General features: G+C 38.5%; 1 protein-coding gene across 6 annotated transcripts in view; it reads right to left on the reverse strand.

Annotated features, from left to right (window-relative positions):
* Window positions 1–27,082, reverse strand: part of bcor (BCL6 corepressor) — a 279,875-nt gene that overhangs the window by 37,671 nt on the left and 215,122 nt on the right. For 5 of the 6 annotated variants that reach the window (XM_059968253.1, XM_059968249.1, XM_059968248.1 and 2 more), the window contains 5 exons: window positions 20,757–20,884; window positions 13,716–13,809; window positions 3,739–6,579; window positions 2,475–2,531; window positions 1,881–2,064 (listed from right to left, as the gene is read on the reverse strand). In XM_059968253.1, coding sequence (XP_059824236.1) covers window positions 1,881–2,064; window positions 2,475–2,531; window positions 3,739–6,579; window positions 13,716–13,809; window positions 20,757–20,884 — 3,304 coding nt within the window. The remainder of the gene's footprint in view (window positions 1–1,880; window positions 2,065–2,474; window positions 2,532–3,738; window positions 6,580–13,715; window positions 13,810–20,756; window positions 20,885–27,082) is intronic. The other variant, XM_059968251.1, reaches the window with a different exon arrangement.

Here is a 27,082-nt window from a genome sequence, read left to right on the forward strand (position 1 = left end):
TTTCAAATCATGAGCTCATCTTATTATATTTTTTCAGCAATATAAACTAGGATGTATGCAATTTGATGGTTTGCATGGTTTGAGTTAATCATGGTTAGGCTGTAATTGCTCTGTATGCACCTAAGCTTGTACTACTGGAAAGTAAAATGTATCTGAATGTTAACTAAAATCAAGTAGAAACTCATCTGTGTTCAAATAGTCTGACCTCAATTGCTTTGGCTAGTACTTGAACAGGCATCTAGGCAGGGACTACCATCATCACTAGAACAGTGTATTATCATACATCAGTAGTACTGAATAAAGAAAACTTCTTACAATATTAATGTGACTTCTTGCTAGTGTTACTGTTAATCATATGCAAAAAGAATATCAGTAGTGTTTAAACTTCTAACAGAAGACAATTTTTTGTAGTACAGTGGATTTTTTGTATGGTTGCTTAAATAATTTGATCACAGCGAACAAGAATCATATGACTCATGGCACATCCTGTAATTTATCACCATGTGGTGTACCATGGTAACACTCCATAGCATTGTTGTCATGGTAATAGTTTCAATTCACCACAGCAACCAGGCAATTTCATTACTGGTCTTTCACTGCCAGGTGACTGGCAGATAAGTGAGTAGACTAACAGGGGCATTCAAGAATCAACCAATAATTCAGCAGCATTCATGACCTTGTCAGACAAAACTTACTTGCTAAACTGATCACTGATGCTAGTAACTTTTACTTTGAGAGAACCACTTTCTAAATACTACAGGGCAGAGAAATACTAACTGTAATAACCAAAAATAAACTTCACTGAATATATGGGAATGAAATAATTGTCTGCTTGTTTTGAAAATAGATCAAGGATTGATAGACTAGACTATTCAGTCCAATGTCTGTGAAATCGTAAAATTTCACACATTCTCCTTGCTTACGAAGCTAACACAAGACCAATTCATGCAAAACTGACCACACCATAGAACATATTGGGGAATTTTAAGCACAGTTGTTTCTATCAAATCTCTGTATGTTTCCTGCATTACTTCAGTTTGGATTAAGAATCAGACCCCAACACAAAACTTGTAAGGTCCCTGGCTGAAATTGCAAGATTCCAAAAGCAGCCCTGACTCAGTATATCTTCAAGTGTTATACAAAGGCACTGACCGTCACTGTACAAAATGTTTTCATATCAAAAGTAATAATTTTATTAAGAAACCGCAGTAAGTTTTTCTTTAAAGGTGAAAACTAAAAAGCTGGTTGGTTGCAATGGTGTTCACTTTTCATATTGCTGAAAGTTGGTAAATTACTTATTATTGCATTATGAAGTGCTTTTTAAAAAAATAACTAGTATCCAAAGTCAAGGTTATGTAAACTGCAAAAAAATCCAGAATGCACTGAACTAATATGTTGCTCAACAGAATTATTTAATACACTTAGGACTATCAAGATTATTGTATGTAAAATTCAACTCCTATTACTTTAATGGTGACTATTTGAAATTGATTTTTATTCACCAAGGTAAAACTTTGAATTTCTAAATTACTGAATTTTACTGAACAAAAATGTTTCATAGATGTAAATGGTTTGCACTGCAGTAGATTCCATACACTATTCCATGCAGAGTTCAGGGATACAGTAAAATGACAGACAGTCCTCTGAGTTAGTCAGTAAGCTCTCTCTTGACATGTCTGGGGTCTCACTTTTGTTGATTGGCTGACTGTTGGTAACTGTTTGGAAATGCCAATAATATTCAACATGATTCAGCCCAATAATTTCCAAGTTACCAGTAGGAAAATAAGTTTTAATTCGAATTATATTACACATCGTTGTACTTAATACCCCGACCCCTTCCAAATGCAATAACTTATAATTATTCCTGCTATGTCATTCACCTTCATCAAAATGTTCTACTGATGTAATCTCATCTTCTGAGTCTTCCTTTGACTTCTTTTCCTTCTTCCCGGTGAAGCTTTTCCATTCAGCGTCACCTAATTTGTTGTCCTCTAATGCATCCTCAGATACCCTACTATCATCCCGCTGTTTCATCTCAAGCTCAGAAAAGCGCATCATAGCACGCTAGAATCATAAATTAAAGTATTAATAAATGAATAACATAATCTCTTATTAATAGAACAGCAGTAACAAATTTGCCTTAATTTCACACCTGTACTGAAAACTCAATGTAAGTAAGAGAATTTCTAAAATCAGCAGTGTTCTAAAGTTGCATCAATGCTCTATTTAATAAAATGAATAATTATAGCATCTCCTATGAAAAAAGGATTGTTGCATATCTTAAAAGAAAATTATATTTCTATTGCATATAATCTTGAAACACGCTTGAGAGTTTCAAAACAAGGAAGGTAGTCTGTAGACTAGTTCTGGGGTCCACATCTGTTGACTCACTGCCCAAACTTTTGTTAACTAAAATCATTTAACAATTCTTTTCATTTAAGTTAAATAATCTGAGAAAAATCTTAAGAACTGACCTCACAGTAAGCAGCAGGCTGATTTAAAATACTGTCCTCTTGTGATAATCCTTCCATCTATTCAATTAAAATGATCACTCAGTGGGGAACTTTAGCATTCATTTCTTTACAGACACAAACCAAAACTTCACAACAAGAATGAAAATTAAGAGGCTTTTCACCTATCAAAAATGTGTGTAAAGGTGGAATGTTTACTGAAGACCTTACATACAATAAATATATACAATACAAATGTGTGGGGAAAAAAGCAAAGAGGGAGGATGGGGTAGGGATAAATAATTCATCTAATTAATGGACCTATCTATAACATATCTAGTATGGGAAGAAAACTTATCCTTGGAGATAATTAACCATATCACTGATTTCTAAATCTGCACACTTTCTGATTTTTAATTATTGCACAAGAACAACGATAGCAGACAATGCCAAACATTTTTGAACATGCTACAGAAACACATAATAAGTGTGGCCATGGAGATGTCCGAAATTTATTCAGATAAACAGTACAACCATGAATACAAGGACAAAGCCATTACATGACATAGTACAAGTCTGTATGTCATTGATGGTGTTTTATATACATATTATTTCATCTTCATTTCCATTTTTGAAAATATATGTCACTTTGGGGTGATTTGGTTTTGTTTATAAAGCAAAAGGAATGTAATATCAGTGGTTTGGTATCCCATAAAAACTGGCAATAACGGATCAAAAATTTTGATAGAAGCCAAAACTGATGTGGGCACAGTAGCACAGTGATTGTGGTATTGAACTGGTAAGCGGAACTTGAGTTCAAATTCAAACAAGTCAAATTGAGAAAAGAATCCAATGTATTTTTAATGTTATGGATAATATGTGCTCAGCTCCTGTCATAATCCTGCATTTTGCCTATCTGACCTAACAGTAAATCCAGTTCCATCATATGTGAATGATTATTGACATCCTCAGGATAACTAGGGAGGAACACAAAATATTGTCTTGCAAATATTGCCAGCTTCCCAAGAACAATTTAGATTTAACTGCTGTTACACATCATTATTCATAGTTCACAAAATTCTTAAGATGGATTAGCCCACTGTAAAGACTTCTTTATATCATGGCCTAGTAATGGATGCATGGAGCAGCCTTCAGAAAAATAAAGAAACCTATTTAAGTAGGATTTACTTTACTCAGGCAAGAATATTAAACATTAAAAACGTTTTATAAAATCAAAAGGCTTTAATTAAGAACATTTTAATCATTGACAAACAAATCAACAACTCACCTGTAGTGCTCGTTGTTCTCGACTAAGTTGGCTAGAGTCTGCATATAGTTCAGTTGTGACACACTTAAATTTATCTCCCACGTACCCAGCTGAGTTTGCTATTCGTTTTGTTAGATTAGATTTCTTCGGCTTCATAAATTTAGCAGCTGTTGCCTCCAGATCTTCAATTCTGTCTTTGGTATCACTGTGATTCAATTGAGCCAAAAACTGCCCAGTTTCAGCACCAAATTCCTTCTCTGTATTTGTTTTGCCAGAAGATGCGGCAACATTGTTAATAATGGAATCATTCTCTGAGACAACAGCAATCAAATGAGCTGTTGTACTCTCTTTGCTTTGGCTGTCTGAAGTATTTTCTTTGTTTATATTCTGGTTTGGTACACACTGGCTCTGTGATAAGCTACAGGTCTCTACCCCCTTATGGGCATCTCTGTCTTTTTGGATACCATCTTCTATTGAAACGGCTTCCACTGAGTCGACCGTTTTATCACTGCTTTCCTTTGTGGAATTTTGTTTGTTATTGCCCTCAGATGGGATACACTTTTTAGATGTTTTTGCTTCAGTTTTACCCCGTTGATCATTGTGTTCTAAGATCAGTTGCTTGTCCTTATTATCTTTGGCAAATGTTTTGCCATGATTCTTTGGACTATGACATAATGGTTCACTTCTTCCTGAAGCATGTGACTGGTCTGCATTTACTTTTTGCGAAATTTCTGCTGGTCTCTCTCTGTTAACTGGTTCTTCACTGCTTCGAAGTCGATCATGTGATCTGGATCGTCGCTGTGCGCCTTCACTCCGTTTTTCTTCCTGAACACTGTTTGGCGAGATGATAGGGTTGATCAAATTCTGGGTATTGTGGAATAGTGTGTATTCACTTCTGCATGTTGGCAAACTGCTATAAGAAAGTCTGTGCTTTGGTGCTAAGTTTCCTGCGTATAAGTTGCCATTGGGTAATAAGGCAGGATGGGGAAATACAAGTCCTTTATCAGGTAAGGGAAGGTGGCTAATTGGGATTCCTTCTGGTGTGGAGTATGTAAAATACCTATTTGTATATGGTAAAGGTGGAGATAGAAAAGTCTCATTTGGAGTTAGAAATATTGAACCTGATGACTGACCACTTTCAGTTGCATGCGACACAAAATCTTGACAGCTTCCTTTGGTCCCTTTAGTGGGCTGCTTACTTGGTATTGGAGAGGACTGTCCAGTTTGGTGAATGACAGATGTCTTATTTGAAGAATTATTCCGATGTGCCTTTTCAGACTGAACCCATTCAGTATTAACATTTGGCGAAGGTGAAGCAGATGCAGGACGGCCCAATGCAGAGACCGAACCTGGAATATGAGTAACAGAACCATTGGAACTCCCAATCCTAGGACACGAGGAGCTTCGCTGATGTGGAATTATACGCTCTAGTGTTTTATTGCTCACCAATATACTACTCGTTTGATGGTCTCCTGCAGAACTGGTACTAGGAATAGCCCAGGTTGAGTGCAATTTATTAATAATAGCAGGCCTTTCAACAGGAACATCACACTGCATTGAAGTCGAAAAACCTTCAGAATGTGTTTCCTTGTTTGACAATGAAGAGTTGTTTCGCCATTTGCCAGGTACCACCTTATCAATACTCTCAGTCTTTGACACTTGATCAGTTGAGGTCTCACCACAGCCTACTTTAGAAGACAGATCTAGAGGCTTTTCATTGCAGTCTTTGGTGGATGTCTGTTTTTCTTGCTGCGATGGAGACTTAGCAGTTTTTTGTTCTGGCTGAGTGTTTCGTGAATGTGTTGCTGTTTGCTGGAAGTTTTCACTAGATTCTGATGGTTTTGAGGTTTTGCCATTTACTGAGCGAACAGGAGAAGTAAATTCACTACTTAGACTTAAATAACCATGAGGAAGTGCCATTGAAGGAGAAGGACCAGATATCCTAGCAAGATGCTTCTGAAATTCAGAAGAATTCTCACCAATCTGCCCTGAGGATAGCTGAAGCCGGGAAGGTGGTCTTGGAGATTGCAACAATGCAGCTGGGTCAGCAGAAATGCTACTAGCATTTGACTTTTCAGAAGCTGGAACCCTTGTTTTCTTACTACTTGAAATCTGATGAGTCAAAATGTGTGGATCAACTGGTAGTCTTGGGTTACCTGTCATTATCCCGGAAAGGCATTTTTCAGAACAGTGAACCATCGATGACATTATGGGTGATGTTGCAGCTGGAGTAATCCTTAATGGAGAAGGAAGAGATGAAGGGATGGGAGGCAAGCCATAGTGTGGAGGTGGTATGTATAAGAAGCGGTCACTGTGACTACAGACTGGTGAATAGGTTATGTGCTGCGGTAGGCCAAAAGAGTTCTGTGAAGGTATCAAACATGTTTTATACATGTTCCTTGGGTAATTACTTGACGAGTCCACAAATGAATACATGCCTGATGGTGGGCTCTCTATGTATGGGTTAACCCATGGAAGCCGCAAATAACTTGGACCAGTTCCATTTACTGGAGTTTGTTTGCCAGCAGAAGATCCTTCTAAACCCAGTGGTTCACCTCGGGCACTAGCAGCACTTTGTAGACCAGGAGGTGATTTGTACAGTGTGCTAAAGCTTTCATGAGGCTTTGTGCAACCACTTCCATTTTCCAGTGTTTCTGGTGGATGCACTTTATAATTCAAATCAGGCATTCTATCGGCCATAAATCCCAAACTGGTCATGGCCACCGCAGCCTCTTGTTCTTTTTCATTTCTTAGCCCATGTGCAGTAGGATATATAATACCATTATGGTTTCTAAGCTCCTCTTGCATGATACCACTGGTAGCTCTTAGTCGATCAATTTGTCTCACTGAGGCAGCATCCACCTGAAAAAAATTTCAATAAGATTAATTACAATATATTATATACCATTAAAAACATCATTTGATTTGTTTTCTGTCAGTCAAAACTACTCTTCTAATAAATGATAAAATCTATTGCCAGTTAGCACATGAAACAAAACACAAGGAAACTAGATAGAGCAACCATACAGTAGAAAGGCAAGTATTTATAACCTACATCTCAGCTCTTAATAGACCTTGTTATCATAACATTACTGTTTATGGAGGTAAAATAAACCAACTATTCTACTGATCATCAATTTACCGAATACCATTTAGTAGCTATTCAACTGCTCTTCTCTCTCTGCCACCGATAGCCTTGGTCCCACAAATCTTACGTTCTCCTATCCATTCTATCCCCTTCTAGTATATTTGCCTTCATTGCTGTATTATTAGTGGGGTGTAAAAATCAAGCCCACAGCGTGCATTATCAGCCTAAATTTTATACTTTCTTGGCTCTATCATTTCAGCATCATCTCAGCCCAAATTATTCAGCAGTGCCAGAACACCAGTAGTTATTTCCATTTATATTGCACTTCCAACAAAGCAAAGCCATCCAAAGCCTTACACAGCACATTCACAAACAAAATGTTGATGCCAGCTATGTAAAGTTTTATAAAGATCAAAGATACAAATCTAAAAGGAGAGGTGAGTGGCTTAGGAAAGGATCTTGGTACCTTCAGGAATAACTGGATATCTTGAAGCTTTATAGATTACTAAAATAAGGAGGATTGAGACTACAGAGCATGTAATGGAGGCAGGGCCAATCACACATACTGTTAAGTAACTTAGGAGAATTACTTTCCCCAACCTTTTTACACTTATGACCACTTCCAAGGTCCAAGGAACTCTGTATCCAATTCTGAAGCAATTTCATCTATTTTCCCTTTTTCTCCTCCCCCTTCACCAAATTCCTTCAAATTTCTCTTTGTGGTTCACCATCCATTCCCTTATCTGTCTCCATCTGTGAAGCACTTAGCAATTTTTAAAGCTGCAAACAAATTGTATCAGAATTATACTTCTTGAATTGACATGGTTGGCAAAACTAAACTGGCATTCAGTTGGCTTCACATTTTTTAGTAAATGATGACTCTGTGAGTTCAGCTGCAGAGTCATCTGACATGGAAATAACAACAGAGATTCTGAGAAACTCATCTGTGAACAAGGCAGAAACCGGAACTCAAACTAGTTATACTAACTTAATGTTATGTTGTTGGATGAGGAATCCAAAGGGCAGGACTGAAAACATAAGAATTAAGAAGAAAAACAAAAAATGCTGGAAACTCTTACTGAGTCAGACAGCATCTTTGGAAAGAAAAATAGATTTATGTTTTATTTGAAAGCTATACGTCAAAACTCTACATATTTACAGACATTATGTTTTTTGTCAGATTTCCACTATATGCTTTTTAAGTTTTATTTTCATTTATTGATATGAATCAAGATCGAATATATGGCTTGTGAATTTGAATGCAATTCTTTAAAAGCCTAAATAAATTTGAATTATAGAGGTAATAGAGCAATAATAATCAGTTAGAAGCTTTGAGATTGCTGTAGAAGTCTAATTGGTATGTCTATATCCTTCAGTGAAGCAAGCTGCCATCGTACAAAACAAGTCTACATAACCTATCTTGCTAGTGTTAAGCTCTTTCATCTTTTAGTCCCATTTCCTTGTCCAATTCTCCTAAATTTTTCCCCTGTTTATCATGCTTTGAAAGGGAGAACAAAACTACAGCTATGAGGATCCCTGCAGTATCCAGTGACCCTGTGATCTGTCTTGGAGGCTGAAGTCAGAACGTCTTTCAAGTGAGTGAAAGACCTTAGAAGGCCGCAGATACCAATGGTGTACCTGGTAGGGCTCTGAAAACTTGTGCCAACCAACTGATGGGTGTGTTCAAAGACATTTTCAATCTCACATTGCTACAGTCTGAAGTTCCCACCTGCTTCAAAAGGGCAACAATCATACCAATGTCCATGAAGAGCAGTGTGAGCTGCCTGACAACTATTGTCCAGTAAACTCAGATCTATGGTGATGATATGCATTGTGAGGTTGGTTATGGCTAGAATCAACACCTGCCTAAGCAGGGGCCTGGAGCCTCTGCAACTTGCTTATCATTACAATAGGTCTAAGGTGAATGTGATCTCATTGGCTCTTCAATCCTAATATTTACGTCAGGCTGCTGTTTATTAACTATAACGCATCATTTAAACACATTCATTTCTACAGTTCTGATCAAAAACTGTGGAAAAACCTGGACCTCTACTCTACTACAACTGAATCCTTGACTTCCTCACCAGAAGACCACAGTCTGTGCGGATAACATCTCCTCCCCACTGATAATAAACTGTAGTGGGCCTCAGTGATGTATGCTTAACCCACTGTCTACTCTCTCTACACCCATGAACATGTGCTACGCACAGCTCAAATGCCAACTATAAATAATCTGCAGGAAGTTGTAAACTCAGTCAACTCGCATGGGCACTAGCCTCCCCAACATCCAGGGCATCTTCGGGGAGCGATGGCACAAAAAGGCAGCATCCATCATTCAGGAGGCACAGAAGCCTAAAGACACACACTCAATGACTCAGGAATAGCTTCTTTCCCTCTGTTATCATATTTCTCAATGAACAATGAACCCATGGACACTACCTCACTACTTCTTTCTCTTTTTGTTCTACTTAATTTTATATTTCATTTTGTAGTCCAGCATTTCTAGAACGACTGCTTTTGTGGGCAGATGTAATACAAGTGCGAGGGGTCCCTCATGCTCACATTACATCTGCCCACAAAAGCTGTAATTCTAGAAATCTTGGGCTGCAAAATGAAATACAGTGGAGAGTACTGTTATAACCCCCTCGGAGATGAGGATTGGAAACCAAGATGAAAACCACAAGGGCAGAAGTCAGCAGACTAACTGAGCTGCAGAGGGGTGGGAAGACCAAAGATTCACCTCAGCTACTGAGGAAATACAGAGATATACCCGGAAACTGCCAAGCAATGGTTAACAGCTCCAGCTACCAGACTCCAGAGGGATACTAAGGACACAGAGGCTAAGTGAATAAATGCACTCTTCTCCAAAGAACCAGGAAAAGTATTTGCACAGTTCCACAGCAACAAGAAGGCAGTACCCGAACCAACCAAAACAGAAACTGAGGAGCACTGGAAGAGTACGTGGGAAAAAGAAGCATCACATAATACCAGTGTTCAATGACAAGCAAGCCTCTGCAACCTCCCAGAGGAAGAACCAGTCATCATCACAACTGGACATCACCAGGGCCCGACATGATCCATGCCTATTTAATGAAGGAACTAACAGCATTACAAACATGGCTGGCAGCTCAAATGAACCAGCTACTTGAAGCAGGATCCAACCCTGGCTGGCTAACTCAAGGAAGGACAGTACTCATAATGAATCTTCACAAAGGAGCAACACCATCAAACTGCCAGCCTATAACCTGCCCGTCAACAACGTGGAAGCTCCTATCAGGCATCATAGCCACAAAGCGGAAGGAACATAAGTGTGAATTCCTGAGTCCCTGCTCAGAGGGCGGTTGGTATTGGAACGAGAGGCTCCAAACACCAATTACTGGTGGAAAGAGCAGTCATGTGAGACTTCAAGACCAAGCAAACCAACTTAAGTATAGCCTGGATCAACTACCAGAAACCATATGATTTTCAATGCCTCACACACATACCCTGGAATGCCTTTCTCTGTACAAGGTCAACACGATACTAAGGACCTTCGTCAAGAACTCAATGGCGGACAATGCTAAAAGTTAACTCAAAGCCAAAAGCAAACGTGTCCACCGGATATGCGATATATCAGGGTGATGCACTATCCCCCCCTGCTATTCTGCATAGGCTTGAACCCCTTCAGCCAGATCATCTCAGAGTGGATATGGATAAAGGTTCAAGAGGGGAGTGACCATCAGCCACCTCCTGTACATGGATAACATCAAGCTGTATGCCAGAAATGAACGAGACATTGACTCACTATTCCACCTAACAAGGGCGTACAGCTGAGCCATCGGGATGTCATTTGGACTGGAAAAATGTGCCCGGATGGTAGTGAAAAGAAGTAAACTCATCAAGACTGAAGGAGTTGAGTTACCTGAAGGCTACATATCAGATGTACAGAACAGCTACAAATACCTGGGGACCCTGCAGGGGCATGGAAGCCATGATGAGGACAGAAGGAAGGCTGCAACATCTATGTACCTCCAAAGAGTGAGAAAGGTCCTAAAAAACCAGCTGAATGGGAAGAACAAGATCAGATCCATCAACACATTCATTATACCAGTCATCAGATACCCAGCCTCAATAGCGTGCTGGACAAGGAATGAACTGAAAGCCGCTGACATCAAGACCTGGAAACTACCAATAATACATGGAAGACTCCACCCAAAGTTCAACATCAAGTGACTGTACAGCCATAAGAATAAAGGAGAATAGGGACTTGGAAGTGTCAAGGCCACAATCCTGGAAGAAGTGCAAAACATCCATGATTATATCAGGAATATGGCCCCTAAGGAAGATCTGCTGGAGAATACCTCAGACAGCAGGCAGGCAATATGGAAATGGAAGTGGGTGAAGCAGAACCAGAGGACCAGAGGCCATGGCAGGACAAGCCATTGCACAGGATGTACCATCACCAGATATCAGAGGTGGCTGACGTAAGGAAGTCAAACCAATGTCTCGAAATGGCAGGGCTGAGGGACAGCAAAGAGGAACTTGCTCATAGCTGTACAAGAACAAGTGCTGAGCACCAGAGCAATGGAAGCAAGACCCAAGATGCAGACTGTGCAAAGAAACTGCTGAAATCAGGTTTTTAGGAATTGTGTATAGAATATCTGTGCTGAGTATGATTGGACACTCACAATTCCAAACGGAAACACCTAAAAAGGTAGTGGAGAATGACAGAGCTAAGATCTGGTGGGATTTCCAAATGCAGACTGATAAGAAGGTACCAGCCAACCAACCAGACATAGTAATACAGAACAAGGAACAGAAGAAAACAATAGTAATAGATGTGGCAATCCTGATTGACAGTAACATCTGGAAGAAAGAATATGAGAAGCTGGAGAAATACCAGGGCTTGAAAGAGCAGATAGAAAGGATGTAGAAGGTTAAAGCCAGAGTAATCCTAGTGGTGATACGAGCACTTGGGGCTGAGACACCAGAACTGGAAGACAAGGTCCAACAAATCCTGGGAACAACATCTGAGAGCTCAGTCCAGAAGAGCGCACTACTAGGAACAGAAAGATACACACCGAATCCTCAAATTCCCAGGCCATTGGTAGAGGACCCAAGACTGAGGGAAAAATACAGATACACACCACCCATAAGAGGTGAGGGGGGAGAGAGAGAGGGAGAGGGAGAGAGAGAGAGAGAAAGAGAGTTAAAAATAAATAAACACACACACACACACACACACCCCCCTACCTCTTACTGTAATTTACAATTTTTATTATGCATTGCATTGTACAGGCTACCACATAGCAACAACATATCACGACATATGCCAGTGATATTAAACCTGATTCTGATCAGGTTATTATTACATTTGATTCCTGTTCAAATGGTGCACACACAATTACAACTGACTGCATAAAATATTCTTATACATCGCCAGTCATTTTGCAAATGTCCTTAATCTGTGTTCTCACATTCTTAACGCCTGTGCCACAGGAGATAGTCTATTCTTATTAGTCAAATTTCCTTATAAATTTGAAGATCTCCATTAAATATCCCATAACCTTATCAACACCACTCAAGTAAATCTCCTAATATCTTGACATTCTTCCTTAAGTCTACTTACTTGAAAAAGGAGCAATGATGTAGCTGGAACCTAGCTAGTGATCCATAAAGGTTTGCTAAAAATTCCTTGCTACATTGTTCTATGCCTGTGTTTATAAAACCAAGAATGTTCTTTGTTAAAAAGAACCTAATTATATTTGCTTGCCACTTCCAAAAATGTGAGTATAAGTACTTCGTGTCTCTGAACTACCTTTAAAATTATACATATTCTACGAATGATTCTATCCTTCCTACACACTTCCATTAAATTTCACCTATCATATATCTGCCCATTTCATCAGTCTCTCTGCTTTCATCTTAAGCCTATTGTGATGTTCCTCATTGTTCACAGCATATTTTGGGTGGGTGTGTATCATCCATAAACTTTAAAATCAAGTCTTATATATTCAAGTAAAGGTTGCTACAATAATATGTATCAAAGATGCATCATACTATACTCCTTCTACAACTTGCATATATAATTGGTCAATCATATTGGTTGAGGGTGTCTTGAGGAGAAGTTGATAGAATGCATTCCTGACACTTTTTTGCACAGCATGTTACTAAACCTACAAAGGAACATGCTATCTTAGATCTGCTCCTGGGCAGTGAGACACATAAAATTAACTATCTTGCTGTTATGGATCCTTTGAAAAGAGTGATCACAGAATGATTGAATCATTCAAATACAAAAATACAAATGGAGGAGACAATGGTTTGATCTGAATTCAGTGTAATAATGCCTAAATAAGGGAAAATACAGGGGATGAAGAAGGAGTTAGCTCGTGTAAACTGGGAACACAGGCTTTGGGGGGGGGGGGGAGAGAGAAACAGCTGAGGAACATGAGCAAACTTTCAAAGAGATTTTTCGTGGTGCACAACAACAGTACAATGCAGTTAAAAGCAAGAGTAAGGATGGGAAGAGCCAGTTTTGGATAACTAAGGAAATAAAGGAAGACATGAAACTAAAAGCTCATGTGAAAATGTGGAATTCTCTGGCCAAGGAAGCAGTAGAGGTCACCTCATTAAATATATTTAAGGTAGAGTTTTGCATAGTTGGGGACTTAAGGGTTATGGGAAAAAAGGGCAAGTAGATGGAGCCGAGTCCAAGGCCAGATCAGTCGGAATGATGGAGCAGGCTCAACAGGCCAGATAGCTTGTGACTGTATTTCAATAGGCCTAAACTCTGAGATTAATGTACAACTGAGATCAAATGTCTTGTATATTGACAATCAATAAGTAATTTTAACAAATTAATTCACTCTAGTTCATTAGTTCAAAATAACAGACGTTAAATTTGACAAGTACAAAAGTAATAACTCACCACACTCAGGTTGTGGGTCATATGATTCTCTTCTCTCATCCCAAAACGCTTCATGCTTTTTTGTGTTTCACCATCACTTACAGAGACTTTCCGACTGTGAAAAAAATCAAATTCAATCATGTTAGCCTTAACCTGCACATGCAATGTAATATTAGGCATTTCTCAAATAGTTTTAGTTATCATGATCAGCAAGTATTCTTTCTCTCAAAATAGTTTTACCCTTCTTACAGCAATGAACTACTTAAGGCAAGCTTTTCTTCATTATTCCATAAGGCACTGAGTATGATAGGTAATCACTATTTAAGGTAAAAGCCACCTTGGATACCGTGCCTTTAAAAGTTATCCAGAACTCTTCAAAGTCAAACAAATATTGCTTTCCAACTTTATTAATAATATTTCCAGTGTTCCTATAAATTGACCACTGGAACATCAGTAAGGATCACCAACGTCAGTTTTAATTATCTGCCTGGGCTTTTCATATTTGATATGATATGAGATTACTTCTCTGCTTGAAATAGACTTTAGGCACAATGTTGTAAAGGAAACAATGCTTAAACAAGAGATACAAATGAAAGTCATAAAAAAAACACAAACGGGTGTAGAGAGAAACCTTCATATATGAAACTAGCTTTTTACATTAAATAAATGAAACATGTAATAAATCAACTAATAGAATTCCCTATATAATCAATCTTCAGAAACACTGTAGTATACACTAGTGGCTACTTTATTAGGTACCTCCTATATCTAATAAAGTGGTCACTGAGATTATGTTCAAGGTCTTCTGCTGCTGTAGCACATCTACTTCAAGGTTCAATATGATCTCCATTCAGAGTGCACTTCTGCACACCTCCATTGTACCATGTGGTTATTTGAGTTACTGTCACCTTTCTGTCAGTTTGAACCTGTCTGGCAATTCTCTGCCCTCTCTTACTTAAAAGGCATTTTTGTCCACAAAACTGCTGCTTACTGAATGTTCGTTTTTCGCAACATTTTCTGTAAACTCTAGAGACTTGTGTGCAAAAATCCCAGGAGATCAGTGGTGTCTGAGATGTTCGAACCACCCTGTCTGACACCAGTAATCATTGGTAATCAATCAACACGTACCAATCCTCATAGAGGGATCAGAGATGGAGAGAGTGAGCAGCTTCAACTTCCTGGGGGTCAAGATCTCCGAGGATCTAACCCGGTCCCAGCATACTGATGTTGTCATAAAGAAGGCAAGACAGCAGCCGTACTTTATGAGGAGTTTGAAGTGATTTGACACGTCAACAAATACGCTCAAAAACTTCTATAGTTGCACCGTGGAGAGCATTCTGACAGGCTGCATCACTATCTGGTATGGAGGGGCTACTGCACAGGATCAAAAGAAGCACAGAAAGTTGTAAATCTAGTTAGCTCCATCCTGGGTACTAGCTTAGAAAGTATCCAGGACATCTTTAGGAAGTGGTGTCTCAGAAAGGCAGCGTCCATTATTAAAGACCTTCAGCACCCAGGGCATGTACTTTTCTCTCTGTTACCGTCAGGTAGGAGATACAGAAGCCTGAAGGCACACACTCAGCGATTCAAGAACAGCTTCTTCCCCTCTCCCATCCAATTCCTAAATGGACTTTGAAGCTTTGGACACTACCTCACTTTTTAAAATATACAATATTTCTGTTCTTGCATATTTTTAATAATCTCTTCAATATACATAATTGATTTGATTATTTATTATGTTTTATTTTATTTATTATTATTATTTTTCTCTCTCTGTGCTAGATTATGTACTGCATCGAATTGCTGCTGCTAAGTTAACAAATTTCATGTCACATGCTGGTGATAATAAACCTGATTCTGATTCAAGGAGACTTTGACGATGGATTGTATTTCTTCCCCATTTTGATGATTGGTCTGAACAACTGAACTTCTTGACCATGTCTGAATACTTTTATGCACTGAGTTGCTATCACATGATTGGCTGATTAGATATTTGCATTAACAAGCAGGTGTACAAATGTACCTAACAAAGTGGCCAATGAGTGTATATTAAGCAGAGCAAAAACTACAGTAGCTCTTCAATTTGGATACCAAATCCCTTTTGGCTAATCAGAAACAAACTGTCAAAAATATGGTTACCACCTTAACTTGTGCAAATAATAGCCATATTGAGGGAGACAATGGCCTCAAGACAAACCATTTACATGTTCAAATAGAATATAACAGAGCTCCTATTATTCCTAGTTAAGCAGTAGTAACTAGCAGATTACATCTCAATGGGTTGAAACAGTAATTGCACTATTCATGTTGAAGCACCTTATTTAATCATGTATATCAAAAGAGAGCTCTTGAGAGCAACAGAACATGCATACAATGGCAAAACGAACCTTACTGAAACAATACTTTCAGCTGGATTGAAGCAAGGTCACTAGAGCTCCAAGACAGTTGCACTACCTCCAACACCACTGCACCAACCACTTTAAAAACTATTTTGCATTAATTATGGTAGAGGCAAATACATTAGAGGCTTTTAAGGGGCATGTGGATAGGCACACAGATATAAGGAGGATGGAGAGATACGGATGTGGTGTAGTTAGGGGGGCATTAGTGTTTGGGTCTTTTTGACTTGCTTTTTAGCTGGTTTGGCACAACACTGTGGACCAAATGGCCTTTTCCTGTGCTGTGTTATGTGTTCTATATAATCGCCTGGAATTTGGATCTCAGTGGGTTCAATTTTCCACATGTATCATACAGAAATGCAATGTAGATTTATTTGTAAGCATTTATTTTTGACCGAGTAAGCATTAGCCATTCAAAACTGAAAAGGAATTTTAGACATATAGTATTTTGAATAGTAAATCTATAGTCCAGTTTAAACTAGTGCTGAATTTATATTGTTTTGACATACTTCTGCAAACTAAAAGCAAAGTAGTTAAAATTAAAATGATCACACGTACATAGGCAAGTTAAGTGCAAGTCCCCTACAAATTCTCTTCTTATTTTTGGAGAGAGGAAAATAATTTCTAGCACATTGCCTGTTTTGAGCAGCATTCCCCAACAACATGAGGTGATTAATTTAATGGTATATACACTGCAGTAGAAATATGGGCAAAATAATTAATGTTTGCTATAATTACATGAAACTGACAAATTCAGGATTTCCACAGCTGCTTGGTTTAATCCAGAAAATCCTAAAATGCCCTCAATAAACCTTGCCACTTGTGAAAGGTTGTCATATCTGGGGACCCAGATTACATGTTATAGCTAGAAACAAATCAAGAAAATGGAAATATTCAATAACCCCTAAGTGAACAGGACTTCTGCAATTTGACTATAAACACCAGGATAAATGCTGATCTGGCATGGAATCAGAATTTTCACTCACTTCAATGAGGTTTTCCACTTTTTATTTACTTTACTCTATTTCAATATTCTAGTTATTTAAATAATTCAAAGTATATTTATTATCAAAGTGTGTATGTGGTATACAATTCTGAGATTCGTCTTCCCACAGACAGTCGAGAAACAAAGAAACACCATGGAACCTATTCAGAGAAAATATCAAATACCCAACATGCAATAAAAAAACCAATGGCATAAACAGCAAAAAAAACAAGCGAAAGACACAGAAAATAAAACATCAAACCACAGAGTCATTGAAACAGTCTAGGAATGTTCAGTTAATTTCGAATTAGTGATGTGTCGTTTGTTGACTGCAGGCCACAGGACCAGTCCACCCCAATCAAAATCGCAAAAAATAGCAATTAAAAAAAGCAACCAGAAACCAAAAACACATATAACATGAACTACAGAGTCCAATCCACAAACCATATCAATTAAACCTTGCTGAAAAACCAAGAATCCAGTACCATCCTCTGGGTGCAGCGAGCACAAGGGGGGGAGAGAGAGGGAGAGGGGGAGAGGGAGAGGGGGAGAGGGAGAGGGGGGGGGAGAGGGGGAGAGGGGGAGAGGGGGAGAGGGGGAGAGGGGGAGAGGGGGAGAGGGGGAGAGGGGGAGAGGGGGAGAGGGGGAGAGGGGGAGGGAGAGGGAGAGGGAGAGGGAGAGGGAGAGGGAGAGGGAGAGGGAGAGGGAGAGAGAGACCAGTCAAGCACAGGCAGATGATGCTGAACACCCACTAGCCTTCTGCTCTCGTTCTCACACATTTCAATCTTACTCGATGCTTTGATCAGCAAGAAATTAAGTCAATCATGGGCTCACACCCCATCTCCAGGCATCTTGACCTCCAGGCCACACACTATGTTCCAAACCTCACCAAACTGCCTTGGAGACAGCTAAGTGCCAGATCACTCAATCGGCCCAAAAACACACCATCAAATAGCACTCATTTGAAAGAAGAAAAAGTAAAATAATTAGTTTCATGAACTGCCTAAAGGACGTCATCTTTGGTCACGTCATCTGTGGTCACTGGTACTACTTTCTTCAGTTTATTATTTGTCCAAGTTCAAAATGCATTTATTATCAAAGTATGTATGCAGTATATAAACCCTGAGATTTGTCTTTCCTGCAGAGAGCCACGAAACAAAGAAAAACCATGGAACCCTTTCAAAGAAAAACATCAAACACTCCCCCATGCAAAAAAAAATAGCACAAGTGGCAACAAAAAAAAAGGAGTGAACATTTCAGAACATAAAATACAAATCGAAAGAGTGCACATTCAGTTCAGCTCAGTGTTTGGTATCTGCAGGCCATCCCAATCAAAATCACCAAAAATAGCGACAACAAAAAAAAGGAGCAACCAGAAACACATCATAACATGAATGAGAGTCCAATCCACAATCTGCAGACAAAGAATTTCAGCACCATCCTCCAAATGCATTGAGGGAGAGAGACCATTCAAATGCAGGCACCTTCCTCCAGAAGCAGAGAGAGAGCCTCACATGCTGGCACCTTCCTCTGGCAACAGCGAGTGAGAGGCTGTAGACGGCACTGAACACCCACTTGCCTTCCGCACCTCGATGCTTTTAATCTTCCTCGGGTTTTTAATCGGCAAGAAATGGAGTTGATTGTGGGCTTGCATCCCATCTCCAGGCTTCTTGGCCTCAAGGAACTTGCTCAGAGACAGCAAAATGCCAAATCGCCTAACCAACCCAAAAACACACCATCAAAATCTAGATCAGAGGCTCCAAATAGTAGAAGAAGCACATTTGAAAGAAAAGGGAAGATGCAAAAGAAGTCAAAGTAGTTTTGTGACCCATCTGAAGGATGTTGCTCTTAGCCACATTATTCACTGGCACCATCTTCTTCTGGAAGAATTATTAAAGCAATTTTCTCTTTATCTGAGACTTTTTTAAACCCTTAAGAACTTGAACATCATCAAAGGTGGGGCTCTGACTGAAACTTGTTTCTTGTGAAAGACCTAGAGACTCAATTGTATACCATCTTCTTTATAGTCACTCTGAGGCTGTGCTTGCCCAGGCATCTGTACTAGTAATTTGAAGATATGGACAGAGTATGCAGGGATACATCCTGGAGGCAGGTCCAAAATCACTTAAATTAACATGAAATATCTGGGTATTTCTGAATTGATCATACTGTCAAATACCCTGAAAGTATTGCACAAGGTATAACTTTTCAGAGCAAGGCAAAAATCATGACTACTGTTTAGCAAACTCTTCTGGTGACTTAAGAAAAAGGAACATGAGTACATGAGTGAACAACTGAACCCCTCGTCTGCAATTTGATAACGTCATAGCTGATTAGTTCCTGGTTTATTGATTAATTGGTTTCTGTAAATTTGCCCTAGGATAGTTAGGCAGTATAAAAGTCAGATTACCAGCACCCTTTCTCACTCTCTCACCCCTTCCAATCCACCAAGAGCCTCTTGCACTACAGTTCTTTCCAATCACCACTTCCCTTTGCCAGAGTCTCCTGTTTCCCTTTACCCTCTTGTACATACAAGCTGCAGGAGTCCTGATGAAGGGTCTTGGCCTGAAACGTTGACTGCTCATTTCAACAGATGCTGCCCAACCTGCTGAGTTCATCCAGTTTGTTTGTACTTGTTGATTTGACCACAGCATCTGCAGTGTACTTTGTGTTCCCTTTACCCTCTGCCACCTGATTCCATCTGCCTATCACCCACACACTCAACCCACTCAGTCCTTCACTCCCCTCCCTCACCATTCCCATCTGCCCACTATCACTCACATTATTTGGTTTCAATTATCAATTTCCTTTTTAAAAAAATCAGATTTAATAGTCAGCAGCAGCTCTATTGTCTCCACTAATTTTCTCCCAACCTCTGTCACTATTTCCACCCATCTCCTTCTCAGCTGGTTTCCTTCTGTCCATTATCTCCTCTACACCTAGATTCACCTATTGTTTGCTAGCTCCTGCATTGCCTGGCCCCTTCACCTCTTTATACTAGCTATCTCCTTTCTACACTCTCAATCCTGATGCAGAGTCTTGACCCACAATGACAACTATTGCTTTGTTTCCACAGATGCTGCCTGACCCACTGAGTTTCTCCAGCAGCTTATTCTTTGATCCAAATTCCAGTACCTGTTGTCTCTTATATTTCCTTTAATGTAAACAGTGGCTCAGCTATAATGATTAAAATATCTGTTGAATGCCAAGAATTCCCTTGAACTGATATCTACCAGTAGCCAATGACAAAGAAGGGTGTAAATATTGCAAAACTTTTGGGGAAACTTCACAGTGAACATAAATGCAATTGCTTCCTCACCAACCACAAAATTTGAGCCACTTCGTGAATGGAAAATCATTCATGTCTTTGGAAATTATAATTTGAAACAGTTTGTCACCTCACATGTCTTGATATAACTAAAAGAAATAAATAGAATTGGTTAATTTTGCTTGGAAAGGGAAGCCATCTATTCAATATTATTCATTAAGCCAAGATATTTAAACTTTAAGTAAGCCAGGTTAACAATCTTCCACACCATTCAAGAAAACCAAATCTAATCTATGCATTTATAAGAGTCACCATCCTGTCAAATAACTATGATTTCCCAGAGATGAATCCCAATGAGGGTCAAAAGTTTTGTTTTATTTATTACCATGCAAAAATATAACTTATCTTACCCTTCTTCATTAATTCCACACATGCGAACTCTATCAGTGCTCATCCAGCTGTGAAGGTTGCTGTATAAGGGGGTTGCTGACAGCATGACGTCTTTTTGATTGAAGCTTCCCTTCTCCACAACTTTATTCTTTAAAGCAAAATACATTATAATCAATATACAAAATATATATCAAGCCTCCTTATTACCACGAACAATGGGTAAATAATACTGTAAATGCTTTATTCCTGACAAGTCTATATTTATTTTACAATTGTTCATTGTTCTAATCAAGTAAATTAACATTCAAGTTTATTTTAGTTCTTAATTTAATTTTAAAAGCTTATATCATCTTTAATTCTTATTCAGGGTTAAGCATCTTGGTATATTAATGACCATCGACGCATCCATTAACAGACTATTTGCAATGGTATGTATCTTGTACCTTTTAAGTAACTGATATATTATCATATAATTCCAAATTAAGATTTATCACAATATCATCATTAATAATAGATGACAAACTGAAAAAACATCCATAGCAAGTGATCAAAGTAATCTTTTTATATATAAAAATTAGAATTGCAGTTTGTGAAATGAATAATCAATATCAGAATACTTCTCATATGAGTTGTAAAATTTATCAAAAAAATAAATGAGTTAACATTTCTACAAGTTCTTTCAGTTGTAAACACATTGAAAACATTTATGTTCTTTGCTGTGTGGTGAAGTTTTAATCCCTCCTCTGTGTGAGACTAGAAATGCCTCCTGAACCAAATTTCTACTCTATGAATATATGTTCATTTCAAATGAATAACAATACAAAAGATAAAAACACTCTTATATGGTTTAAAGAACACAAACACCTCAGGTAAGGATTGAGAGTTGTGTATTCACCTCATTGAAAAAGTTGCTACAAAACATTTAAGCAATACATAAATTGTAGAAATGGTAATGCCCTCAAAAGTCTGAGAGAAAATCTGACAATTTTTAAAATGCAAGTTATACCAATAACCAGCATTTACAAGCAGCCACTACTCTGCAGTATCACTCTAAAATGATTTAAAAAGTGAACCTCATCTGATTTTGCAATCTTTGAGAAGTTGCGAGCCAACTGTGGCTGTTCCATTGCTTGTGAAAAATGCTAACCCAGTCCACCTTTGCAATCTAACCTAGAGTCTTTTTATGCAAGAGAATATTCAACAGATAGAACAGTCCCACAAAGAAATTTCTTTATAATTTTTTTCTCCGGATGTGACCAATTTTTCCAATATGATGGCTTTTACAATTGTAAACTCATTAGAGGATTTTGTTAAATTACTGCATGAACAATTGTGTAATGTAAACATTATTTCAGTAATTATTTTTAAAAATACTATTGGTGATGCTTAATGTTTTCCTAATCCGCTGAATGTAGCACTATTATCATAACTAGCATTTGGTGTTAAAATCTTTCCAAAAGAAAAATAAAACTGTTGATTTAATTGTGCTCTCATGAAGCTTTAAAAAGTTTGCATAATTATTAGGTGTACCACATTGCAGGGTGTAACATGGAATGGAAATCTGTGTGAGTACCAATTTATGGCAAGCAAGCTACATTCCTGTAAGAATGCACAAAATCACAAGCTGTAAATGGCACTAAAAGTTCCCATAACTTTCAGAATTGAGTGAATTACTGGCCTCTGCCAGAACTGCCACTATTCATGTTAATACATTTTTGTGGTGAGCCTTCACGTTCTAATGCACCTGGGCCTATAACTTGAGATATTTTTGTTGCACCAGAGTTCCCAACTACCCCTTTATTTCAATGGTTAGCCCTGGATATTTAATGGGACCAGCAGTTAAACACCACAGAAACCACTTCCATCAAGTCGACAGACTGCAAAAGGAAAGCAGATAGTCAAGTACACCGTCCACTGTAATTTCAAAATGCTCCAGCAATGCAGCTCTGTTCTTATTATGACTACAACCAGTTGTTTCAGAAACATGCCTGATAGTAATCTGCTTAAATTTAGTATAAATAGTCTCAGATGTAGGTGGAACTGGATGCTAATTGGGAGCCCTGTCATATGGACCCACAATGCTCCCAGTTTGACCTTTAGTTCATGTTTAACTCTAACATCCTACTAAAGAGAAAAGAGTGTTCCTAATTAGAATCCAACAGCCTATGGTGAAATGCAGGTCTAGGATCAGTAGTTCAAGAAGAAAATCCTCAGTTGTAATATTACTTTGATACAAGATACACCACTGCTGCTCACAAATAAATAAGTCACATATATGAGGCACCAGAGAGAATCATGCTCAGTTACTGCATTTCAGAGAAACAACTGATGCCTTCAGTGGAGAAGATAGGATTTTTAAAATGTGTTTAAAAAAGAAAATGCACATCCCTACAATTAGACCATAAGATAGTGGAGCAGATTTAGGCCATTTGGCCCATTGAGTCTGCTCTGCCATTTCATCATGGCTGATCCATTTCCCCTCTCAGCACCAATATCCTGCCTCCTCCCTATAACCCTTCATGCCCAGACTAATCAAGATTCTATCAATCTCTGCCTTAAATGCCTGTGGCAATGAATTCCACAGATTCGCTACTCTCTGGCTAAAGAAATTCCTCTTCATCTCCATTCCAAATGGACATCCCTCTATACCAAGGCTTTGTCCTCTGGTCTTAGACTCGCCCACCATAGGAAACATTCTCTACACATCCACTCGAATGAGGCCCTTCAACATTCAATAGGTTTCAATGAGATCACCACTCATTCTTCTGAATTCTGGGGAGTACAGGCCAGAGCCATCAATCAGTCTTCATATGGTAAACCTTTCATTCCCGGAATCATTCTCACGAACATCTTCTGAACTATCTCCAACGTCAGCACATCCTTTCTTAGATAAGGGGCTCAAAACTGCTCGCAATACTCCAACTGAGGCCTTACCAGTGCCTTATAAAACCTCAACATTATATCCTTACTTTTATATTCTAGTCCTCTCAAAATGAATGCTGACATTGTATTTGCCTTCCTCACCATTGACACAATCTGCAAATTAAACTTTATGGGATCCTGCATGAGGACTCCCAAGTCCCTTTGCAACTTGGATTTTTGAATTTTCTACCCATTTAGAAAACAGTCTACGCTTTTATTTCTTCTACCAAAATACAGGACCATAAACTTCCCAAACACTGTATTCTATCAGCCACTTCTTTGCTCATTCTCCTAATATGTCTAAGTCCTTCTGACACTTGACACTGTTGCTTCTTTTATTCAGTAAATATGAGCATGATTACCTTCCTGCATATCTAAACAAGCTGCTACTATCTTCAGAGCAACTGACATTCTGCTGGTATTAAGAACACCCCCATGAGAAAAACTGCCGTGCTTTCCAGTGGTCTAGCTAATCAGACAGTTCATGATCATGAACAGTTTAATTCTCCCTGGCCTTTGTGAACATTCTTCAGGTCCTTTGGAAGAAAAGGTTAGCATCATCAAGAGTTGCAACCTGGAACTAAAAACTAGATGAGGTGTGGTACTTGACACTCACTGAAGTTGATTCCACAAGGCAGGGGAGACCAAGGCAATACTGTAGATCTATTTCAAGAAATGCTCTCTGAACTGACAGTGAAGAGTCATTGAATTTGACAGTGAGAGGAATTGATGAACACTGAGTTACTGTTATTAAGTTAGTCTACTTCAATGATCTTTTCTGGCACCCTGACTGTGAGTGTTAAAGAAGCTCATTCACAACATTGAACTCAGCATCATCTTCACATGTACACAATGATCACATTTCCACAAATGTAAAAATCAGCAGAGGTTAAAGGAAACCAACAGGAGAATGTTGAAACAATGCTGAATTAGGGATACACCCTTCTCCAATTGAGTTTTTGAATAAACATGAAGTAGGTGGCTTCTCACTTAAACATAGAACAGCATAGGAATAGATCCCTCAGCCTATGGTGCGTCTGCTGAACCTGATGCCAATCCAATGAAATCCCATCTTTATCTCTCCATATATTGTATGCATCTTTGAATGCCTCTTAAACATTGCTATTGTATCTGCTTCCACCACTTCTCTTGGGCAGCATTACAGTCTCTTACATATCTCTGCATAAAAAACTACCTTGTAAATCACATTCAAACTTCCTTCATCTTACCTTAAAACTGTGTATATCTAGTACCTGACATCTCTACCCAGAAAAAGGACAATAATTGTCTAACTTATTTATACCTTCTCATAATGCCATATACTTCTATCAGGTACTCTTCAGCCTCTGATGCTTCAGAGAAAACATTCCAAGTTTGTTCAACTTCTCTTTATGGATAATACTCACTAATCCAGGGAACATCCCAGTGAACCTCTTCTGCACCCTCTCCAAAGCCCTCTAATCCTTCCTGTAATGCACCAACCAGAACTGCACACTCTATACTCCAGTTTCCAAGTATAGCCCTTCCCTGAATATAGAACGAAACTGGGTGTTGTTAATCTCACACATAGCAAGCCCTAAATAAATTTAAATTAAGACGGTTAAATTCAGCAGGCAAAAAAAAAACCAGTTCAACTGGAACAGACATCTACAAACTGCTACTGTCTGCAGCCTAGAGAAGAAAGCTACATTTCCTTTCAAAGTAATATCCTGTCTTAAAATTTGCACAAAGGTCATAATTAATAAAAATGGTATTTATTTTTGAAGTTGCACAGGCTTTATAAAGATTTAAAAAATACTATACACATATATTTTTCTGCTGAAGTTATTCAGTGGAATTAACTGGCCTATTTATTTACAGAACTAAGTGTATGTTGATCAACTTTGTTCCTTCATTGAATGCAAACTCTTGCAGACACATGACTTCTCAACTATGAACTAGTGGGAATCTATATTTAACAATGCAACCATATCATTAATCCAGAGAGGGACAGAATCATCGTTTAACAGGGACCCAAACCTAACTACACTAGGGTTCAGGTCACTACCAAATCAGTCGAACTCTTAAAAAAAAGGTACCTGATTAATTTAGCAGACACTCAATTCTTATACGTTTCAATAAGCTTCCCAGAACCTGAGCAACCTAACCAGCAAGATACCTCCGAAGGAATTAAAATAAAAGTCTAAATGAATGAAATCAATAAGTGTAATATGTTCCTCCTGCCTTCACAAAGCAAGCTGTGCTCTCACTCTTACAGAAGAAATAGGCCACACACACCGTCAAGTATGGTTCATTATTCAGAAATATCATAGCTGTTCCTGTGCATCATGATTACTTTCCCACCCACAGCCAATCTTTCTATGAGTTCCTGAAACAGTTTCTAACTGATTTAGCAGTGACTTGAACTCCAGAGCGATCGGGTGCAAGCCCCTGTACAATTACATGATAATCCTATACTTACTTAAAAGTACTAAACTGTGTCCATTGATAAATGTGGAACTCAAATCCTTAATGTACAAATATATATCAGTCCTGAAAGTGCTCAATGATTGAGTATCCATAGTTCTCTGGGGCTACAGAATTCCAAAGACTGATAATCGCCTTAGTAAATACATTTCCTCCTCATCTCAATCCTAAATTGTTGATTCACTATCCTGGAATTAGGCTGCCTAATTTTAACTTTCTAGTCAGAGAAAGTAGATTTTCAATGCCTATTATCAATCATTTTTAGAATCTTTATGTAACACAATCCTTGCTGACTCAAATTAATACATCAATCTTACCCATTAAGTCCAGGAATAACTTGTGCCAGAAATCAAACTAGTTCAGCTATGATGCACCACCTGCAAGGCAAGTACTTAAGCAATTTGTGTCTTCTTCATTAGTATTTTTTCACCAGTTATTGGAGATCTGTATCAACAATCTGGCAGAAGGGAACAAATTAGATACATACCTACGTGAGACTTGTGAGTAGGCACAAGGATGTAAATAAAGGTGCAAGGAGATAATGACAAGCTGAAGGGATGGGCAAGAAAATGGTTAATGAAATTTAATGTGATAACGTGAAGATATCAACTTTGGTGCACAAATTAGGAAAACATTTACATAATTTCCAGCATCTGTAGAAACCCGTGTGTTTAGGAAAACTATATTTTTTTAAATGGTGAAGATTGGGTAATGTTGATATGCAAAGGGACCAAAGTGTCTTTGTATACAAATTGCTGAGAGCCAATATGCAGCTGCTGACATTTAGCAAGGAAAATACTATATATTGGCCTTGATTGCAAGAGGATATGTACATTACACGTAGGGGGCTCAATGACACTACATCTGGATTATATTGCAATTTTTGTCTCCTTAACCATGAAAGATTGTACTTGCCATAGAAAGAATATTCATTGGTTTGGTTAGAGGAATGACTGGT

The sequence above is a fragment of the Hypanus sabinus genome, chromosome 4, assembly GCF_030144855.1.
Source record: "Hypanus sabinus isolate sHypSab1 chromosome 4, sHypSab1.hap1, whole genome shotgun sequence".
Lineage (NCBI taxonomy): Eukaryota > Metazoa > Chordata > Chondrichthyes > Myliobatiformes > Dasyatidae > Hypanus > Hypanus sabinus.